This window comes from Natator depressus, chromosome 11 (genome assembly GCF_965152275.1).
Source record: "Natator depressus isolate rNatDep1 chromosome 11, rNatDep2.hap1, whole genome shotgun sequence".
In the NCBI taxonomy this organism is placed as follows: domain Eukaryota; kingdom Metazoa; phylum Chordata; order Testudines; family Cheloniidae; genus Natator; species Natator depressus.
The window spans coordinates 23,674,736-23,683,039 of NC_134244.1; the positions used below are offsets into that span (position 1 = coordinate 23,674,736).

The 8,304-nt window shown below is 37.2% G+C and overlaps 1 protein-coding gene across 4 annotated transcripts in view; it reads right to left on the bottom strand.

Annotated features, from left to right (window-relative positions):
* The window catches only part of ZEB2 (zinc finger E-box binding homeobox 2), a 131,531-nt gene that overhangs the window by 25,597 nt on the left and 97,630 nt on the right, over window positions 1–8,304 (bottom strand). For all 4 annotated transcript variants that reach the window (XM_074967301.1, XM_074967298.1, XM_074967300.1 and 1 more), the window contains one exon: window positions 5,709–5,780. In XM_074967301.1, coding sequence (XP_074823402.1) covers window positions 5,709–5,780 — 72 coding nt within the window. The remainder of the gene's footprint in view (window positions 1–5,708; window positions 5,781–8,304) is intronic.

Consider the following 8,304-nt stretch of genomic DNA (forward strand, 5'->3'; position numbering starts at 1 on the left):
TTATGTCGAGTACATTCACTAGGAGAAAGGGTATTTGAACAGGAAGAGGAGATGGTGTGGTGGCTTTTAGGAAGGGAGAAGAACGAACCTTCCTCCCTTTACCCCAGAGTTGGAAGGGGCAAGGAGAGGAGCCGATGTGAGAGAGCCTGAAGGATCAGGTGAGTGGGAGGCTTGTTGTCTGCCTCTCCAGCAAATCTGAGATCCTGGTGGGGTCAAATGTAGGATTTGAACTCAGGTCCTTTATCCCCAACACCCATGGCGGGGCTGAGCTACTAGTAAAACCTCTAATCCTGAGCTTGGGGTGTCTAGGTTGGCCCAGGAACATGTTTAAAAGCTGATTCTGATCCAGCAGGTTATACTAGCCTATTGTAATATTACAGACTCTGGGATTCTTATATCTGTGGATTTTTTAGCTTCTGTGCACATGCATGGAATCCAGGAGCTAAAGCAAATGTTTATGTCTAATTTTTAAACCCCTAAAAACAAGGGGATTTAGCAGAAAAGCTAACAGATCCTTAACTTAAACAATACTACTGGTACTGTAATATTAAAGATTAACATGAATAGCAAAGGTTGACCATGTGCTCACCAGTCTCTTACAAGATGCATTACTGTTGAGAATTCAGAAATTACTAAAAAATCACCTGGTATTACTAAGCAAATCACCTGATTATCATTAGGTGTCCTTCCCCCTAAGCCCTTAGTTGTTTTCCATGTCAAAAGCTGCACTCATAGATTCCTTGTGGATTAAAATTACACACAGAACCCACACTCCTATCTGTGAGTCAAGCATTTAGTACAGTAGGTGACCTCACCAATAAGTAATATTTTAATTATTAGGGCATGGAGAATAGAAATATTTTCAGTTCCAAAGGCTGATGTATCAGAGCCTCATGCTAAAATAAAATACATTAAGAAAAACTATCATTGGAGGAGTTTAGTATCTTTAAAAAGAGAGAGAAAGAGGACACTCAAGGAGCTTGGGAGACCAGTTATTTCTTGTGGGAACTCTTTCTGTGAGGTGGAGATAGCTGCTCCTAATCGCAAACAAAACTAATAAAACCACAGCCTTCATTAGGCAGGAAGTGACAGGCCCTCATTGGTACACATAGATTACGGTCTGAAAACGGCCTATCCTTCTAACCTGCCAAGTTTTACTTCTGTTTTCCTCTCCCCTGAAGGTTTTTTTTCTCCTTCTTTAAATCATATGAAAAACATCGACAGCCAAAGCTTATTAGCCAGATGATATTAATATAAAAAGGGAAATTTTGTTTGTTCTTTAACAGGGAATCTGCTCATCTATCTCCTAAAAAAGAATCCCAACTGTAATGAAAGTAATCGGACCAATGAAGTAAACCAAATGATTCTAACAATCAACTATTTGAAAACAGCTTATACAGTACATCATTTTGTTAAGCAGCCCTTTTAGAGACCTTTAGAAACAGTTTGCAAATTGATTTAGCAGGGCTGAACTATGAAATATACCCTTTAACTCTAGTGGAAGCTTTTTCTTTTTCTTGTATAAACTTTATATTGCTTAGTATAAAAATATAGAGGATAAAAAAAAGTTTCATGGTAGCCATATATAAAAGTAGCAACTCTTACAGTAGGAGGACAATTGCATAATAAAGATCTTTCTGTTATTTCCTTTCTATGTTAATAACATACTACAGTGAATTTTTTCCTAAAACCAATCACATTTGTTGCCTGGCCAAATAACAACTCTTTAGTTAGTTCTACCATGTGAGTGACTTTGCTATGAAGTCTTCAGGTCATCTAGAGTTGGGGAACCTTACAGGGGTAACATGCCCAGCCTTCAGGAACAAGAAGCATTTTGTATTACTTAGCAGTGACCTCTCAGGGCAATCCAGAAATATTCATAATGTTCTCCAAAAAAAGGCCCATCTGGACGTCCTTGGGCAAATGAAGGTCATTGTGATGTGGTCGTTATTGAGGGTGTGTCACAGGGTGAGTTGGTGCTTTACAGGGACTGGCGCTCAGCCTCACCTGAACCCAGACTTAGTTCATCTGCTTAGGTGGAGAGCTAAGTCACCTCAGGGACCTATCCACACTCAAAACTGGTGGTTGACCAGGGAGGGGAAACTGAGGCAATACACTGTGGGAAATTGAGTCAACAGACAGTACCAAAGCCAGACCACATAAGTCCTTACTACAAGGAACATGTCAAAGAATTCCTCCTAACATCCTCTCAAAAAGTTAATATTTGTTATTTAGAGATAGGGTTTTCAAAAGTGTACAGTGAAGCAAGAGCAAAAAAAAAGTCATGTGACTGAAAGTGACTTTCACTACATTTTTTTTTATTTTTCATTTTATTTTCGCCAGATGTAAAGTATATTATTTCATATTGAAAAGTACATAAGAACATTCAGATAGAGATTGGATGGCTCTGGGGATTAACAATGGGTTATATGATCTTTCACTTCTAAATCACAGGCTCAAATCAAGCTCAGTTGGAAGTGACCACTAATCCTTACCATCAGAGGTTTTGGTGGTGTAGAGAAGACAGTATAGTTCCCAGTGGAAAGACGTCCACATCACAAGAACAATCCTCACAAATGGCACTAACTAGTACTCTTATCAATGATCTCAGCAGAAAGGACAAGGTCTCAGATATCACAGCGACTCACCCACCCTCTCTTCCCATTAGCCAGTCCCTTCAAGTTACAGCTGAAGCACCTGAACTGGGCAATTTGGAAAAGTCTGCATCATTGCTGATTCTGAAGTATTTGTGCTATGTACAGAGGACTTTGCTGTTCTGGACCGTCAAGTGGCATCTTTCACTCAAAGTGAAAAAGATTAACAAAAATTTTCTGCTTATTGGATGGCTCAATTTACTAAACACCCTGACATCACTTGGCTTTGTCACAGTCTCAGTTTGGGTGACATTATGCATATATTTTCTGCCCAAACTACTGGTGCAATGATGTTCTTCTCTACTAATAAAAAGAAATGTAACTGGATATAATTATTGTAGTGTTTAACTGGTAAATTGTTTGAATAAAATATAACACTTCCAGGACCTTATTCTGCCATTGTTACTTATTTGTTACTCAAGCAAGTCACCTGTGGAAGTCAATAGTAATTGTGAATGAGTCAGGTTGAGTGACTATGCCTTCTGAATAAGACCCTCAGATAGTAAAACATTAGCAAGTCAGATGCTTAATTGGTTTAAATTGGTTCTGTTGACTTCAGCTGAATATCTGACACAAGAAGCGTATTCACTCCTTGACAGTCATGGGAAGCTCTCTTTGGCCCTATTTACATTAGGAAATTGTGCCAAGCTGAAAATTTGTTTTCAAACACAGCTCCCTCTGGCCACCCTCATTCAAAAGTAGACATTCAACTCTGTTCCAGAAAATGTAGACAAGGCCAAGATTCTTTGGGAGGCAGGCTTTGAGAAGGGTCTGACCTGGTCTACATAGTCTGGCTAGGTGTATTTTCAAGATCAGTTTAGGGGGAAGTTATCCTCTAGGATGCCTTTAAAATGCAGCTTGTCTTCTAGTGTAGACAGGGCCACTGATAGCTGTTACATGGGTGTATAGAAAGGAAGGTGTTCCTGTTATTATTGAGGTTTATTTTAAAGAATGACTAAAATAAGGGTTCTTCCCACCACCCAACCCACAAATTTTCTTAGGATTTGGAAAAAAAGGTTGAGTCCCAACATAGGCCAGCCATTACGTACAATATTCTTCCTTGCTCCACTTATGTGAGAACCTCTAATCATGAAGAAGTTGTGGGCATTTCACATGGTCTGTGATTTCTCAGTCCCACAGTCCACTACTCCAGAGTAACTATTACATTTTAAATGGCAAAGCAATGAGACCCTTTAGAGGGTGTCTGGCTTTTGTTTGAAAACAAATCTTCAACAAGGCACAATTTCCTATTTTAGACAGGGCCAAAGGAAGCTCCCCATGATTGTCAAGGAATGATTACACTTCCTGGGTCAGATCCTCAGCTGAAGTCAACAGAATAACACTGATTTAAACCAAATTAAGTGAGAGAGGGCTATAGGCCTCATGTTTATGCCCAAAAGATGATTTCTGACTGGTTTCCAGGAACAGTGGGACGCCTCTTTTCTGGATTAAGAGTAGAGTATGATCTATGGGGCTGTCAGTTGACAGATCTTGTAATACCTTTCTCCTAAAGAGGAGACCCAAGGCCAGAGTACAAAGCAGGAAGAAGAGACGATCAGAAACTGGAAAGGAGTGGTATGTGGCAATAGGCCACAAGTTTTCCCCCCTCCAAGGAGACAACACAACAAGTAGGAAGGAGTCAGGGCTTGTTATGGTCAGAAAAATGTGTGCAAAGATAGTCACAAAGCCTGAGAGGGGACCTGAAAGATTCTGGTAATGGTAAGTCAGATAAGAATCCAGCCTTTTTTCTGAATCAAACATCTGAACCTTTCCATTTCCAATTACTCCGAATACCATGTATGAGTCATCACCGTATGAACATATATTTTAAAATCACTTGTTTTTTCAATATTTGTTATTTTCAGTTAGGTATAGAAATATTATTAAGGATATATATCATGATAAACTGTGACTCCGTTCTAATCCACTCATTACTTTTTCATGCATAAATCTAATGTATGAAAAAAATCATTGACATGTTTCTATTTTTCTATTATTTTCTCCCACAAGAATTAGGAAGTACATTTCTTCTGTTATTTAGTAAGGACATTGTAGGTTTTATGTGGGTGTGTACCAGCATTAAGGATGTGTGAGTAATAAAATCCTTATAACATTTGGGTACCGTCTTTTATAATAACATTTCAAGAAGGCAGTACCTATGAATCAAACATTATAATGGGATGCATAACAACTTACCTGTGCTGGAAAACATTTACATATTTAAGTGTAAATCTAGCAGAAAGCAAGGTGAATGTAGTATAATGCATGAAAATCAGCTATGTCAAGGATGGCAAAGGATCTTATGCCCTTTGGGAAGAACATGGTCAAACTCCAGAATTCATTTGGATAGAAAAATAGTAACAGAAACTTTTTACGGCCTTTCACAGCTATCGAAAAAAAGAGATGGCTCAAAAATGATGACTGTTAAATATCTATGTTCCCTTTCTTTTTCCACAGAAATGTATGGATTTTAAGAAGGGAAAGAAAGAGATGTGGAAAGTAGAAAAAAAAGATTAGCTAGAAACAAAATAATCTCATAAATACGCATTTAAACTGTATATCTGTGCATATATGGGGGGTTGTGTGTGTCTTTCTGAAAAGATATCTGGATTCTCTGAAGTATCTTACTCTCTATTCCCTGTGAATATGGGGTTGTCATCCTTATTATCAAGTCCTTTGTACAATCTCTCTCTCATTAAAAGACTACTGTATCTTGGCCTAGGTACTTTAAACTCGTTCATTCAGCCTGGCTGTGAAAACGTCTCCTCAAAATGCTAAAATCTATTAGCTTACAAGAATGCAGTTAAAATGTGTGGGGTTGAGGCATGGTGGGGAAAAGAGAGATTGAGTTTTCACTGAATACCCAGATTGTACCATTGTAATCAAATTTGGGGGATAGGGAGTGGGAATTGAAAACAGGATGATTATTCAAACATTTCTCAATTGTTCAGCTAGACAAGTAAATAAATTGTTTAGCCACTTCTTCCCGTCATGCACAGCTAATTCTAAATGACACAGAACAAACATGATGTTCAAATGGACCATTTCCCTTACCTGTACCATTGTTTCCAGTGGTCTGAATTGTGGCTTCAGGCCCCATAGTGTCATATTCCTCCTTCATTTCTTCTGTAAAATAAGCACATACATTTTTAGCATTTGCAAATTACTGAACAGCTCACAAAGCTAGCAAGCACACTGCAGTAACAAGGAAGATTCCTTTAAAAGAAACAGAGAAAAGGCCTGTTCTAAGTCTCTATACAATGGCTTTGTTCTTGCAATTGAATGAATTCAATCATGCTAGCTGGACAAGAACTTATTTACTTTAAACATTACAGCAAGTGGTGAAAACCAGAGGTATTTATTTGGGCCAAATGAAGGCCTTTTTCTGATATCAAATCCAATAAGCAGTGAGGTGGAAAAAAGCTTCTTATTTTTAATAATCAGTCAACTGCAAGTTAATTATATTTACCTGGGAAGAACAGAAATGTTACATGAAGTGATGGTAAATACAGAAGAAAGGGTTCTGGACAGCAGATCTATCTATTAAGAATATTATCATACACCTGCTATTTGATTTATCGTCCTCATTTTAACTATATAGACTTGGAGTGAGGAGTGTATTAAAATTAGAGGGTGCAAAAATTTCTAAATTTTAAACTGTGAACAGCTCCATTATGTCTGCTTAATTTGTCTGTACTCCCTTTGCATTTGCAAAGTATAGATTCGTGCTCCAAAACTGGATTATTTCACATGGAAATTAGTACTTATTGTACAGAATTATCTGTCTATCCATCTATTTATTATGGACCAATTTAGTTTTGGTGAAGTTGCTGGCGTGGAAGGTATTTTAAAATAGGGTTTATAAGGAGGAGCTAGCTTCAGCCTACTAATGGATAGAATATCTTTTTGATCTATTTATTCATCTAATGTAGATATTTCTAAGGTGCCTATCACCTTAATTTCTTACTGATGATTTGTTAGTGCATATGCAACAGGTACTCACACAAACTCGGTGGACACAATTTAGGTGCCCACATTTGAAAATCTGGCCCTCAAAATGATTTTCACAGGCAAAATCAAATACACACAACTCTCTCTCTCTCTCATTCCTTTCCATTTTTGGCCAGTTCGCCTTCCTTTTCCTCTTTGCACACATGCACAAATATATAAATCTATTTCTTTCATTTTATGTGCAAACACAACAGTACTTAGGATTTGAGATTTAAATAGAGGGCCTGATAAGTTTTATATTTAGCTGGATTTGTAAGAAATGAAATCAAGAATAGCATCCAGAAATGGTTCAACAAAAAAAGGGTTTTCCACAAATGATCATGAGTCTGTGATGAATTGGGGAGAGGGAGGTTGGTTAGCAAATCAAATGACAGAGTATCAAGGAGGTCAAAACACTATTCAAATTCTTATCGATACATGAAACATAAAAATTGTTATTCCTCATTCCTCATGACAGAAAGTGGCTCAGCGTTAATTTAATGACAATGATTTGACTGAAGTCAGGGGGAATAGTTTAAACAGAACACGTTCTTGATTCATTCCTAAATTTGCAATCTTGTAGTATTTTTCAGATATCACATTCTATGATATATATTCTACAGTAGAATAACAGGTTCTAACTGTATCATTCTAAACAAAACTGAAGCACAAAATGACTTAATTCAGAGCTTTACAATCAGTGTACAATGCTGAAGTATACATATATATGTTTATGGCTTTGAAGATTAAAAAATATAATGAAAGCCCTTACGTTAAAATATGCAGGTACAAACAGATGCTAAATTTGTACAAAAGCATACAATATTCAGACCAGATGAAAAATATTTGTTTAAACTGTACAACAGGCAAGCCAGGCTTGATTCTTTTCCCAGATCTGGCCTTCTGCCTTCTCTGGGGAACATTTTCACAGGGACATCTTGCATCCAGAACATTTAGGAGTTCAATATGCACTAATAAAATGTTGTCAATTGTGATAATTGATCAGCTAAAACAATCTTACATGTGATATTTTTACTATTGCCTACCAGAAATTTTAATTAAGGTATGGTATTTCTGAGAAGTTCAGCACTAGATATAAATATAGCTGCTGTGATTTTCTTCCTTGATGATCTCATGTGATTTCTGGTAGTAAGGAGTCACAAGTATCATACGTTTTCCATCTGAGGGCACAGCTACCCAGTCACTGAGGGGAAAACAGTTAGCAGTTTTTTTGTTTGTTTTTTGCATAATAGTGGTAATGTTCAAGATTTCTGCTTCACTTCCTTCCTCATTGTCATTTTCTTCTATAGTAAAGAGAAGTTACAGTACCTAGTTGCTTCCCAAAAATTATTAAATGCTCACAAATGCAATATGCTGCTTCTCACTTTGTGCAGGTCATCAAAGTGCATTCCGTAATTTTTCTAATGTACAGATCTCTTTCTCATTTAGCTCACAGTTGCACAATCAATCTTATTTCATTTAGAAACTTGACTTTTCTTTACCTATACTTAGCTTCCTACCAAAGCAAATCTATGATCTTGCTTTACATCCTCTTTATCTTGAATATACTTTTTCTGAACAGAGTTGTTCTCCTCTCCCTCCACCCCCCCGCCCTGAAATAACACTTTAAGGTATAATCTACAAACCTGTAGGTCTGCTT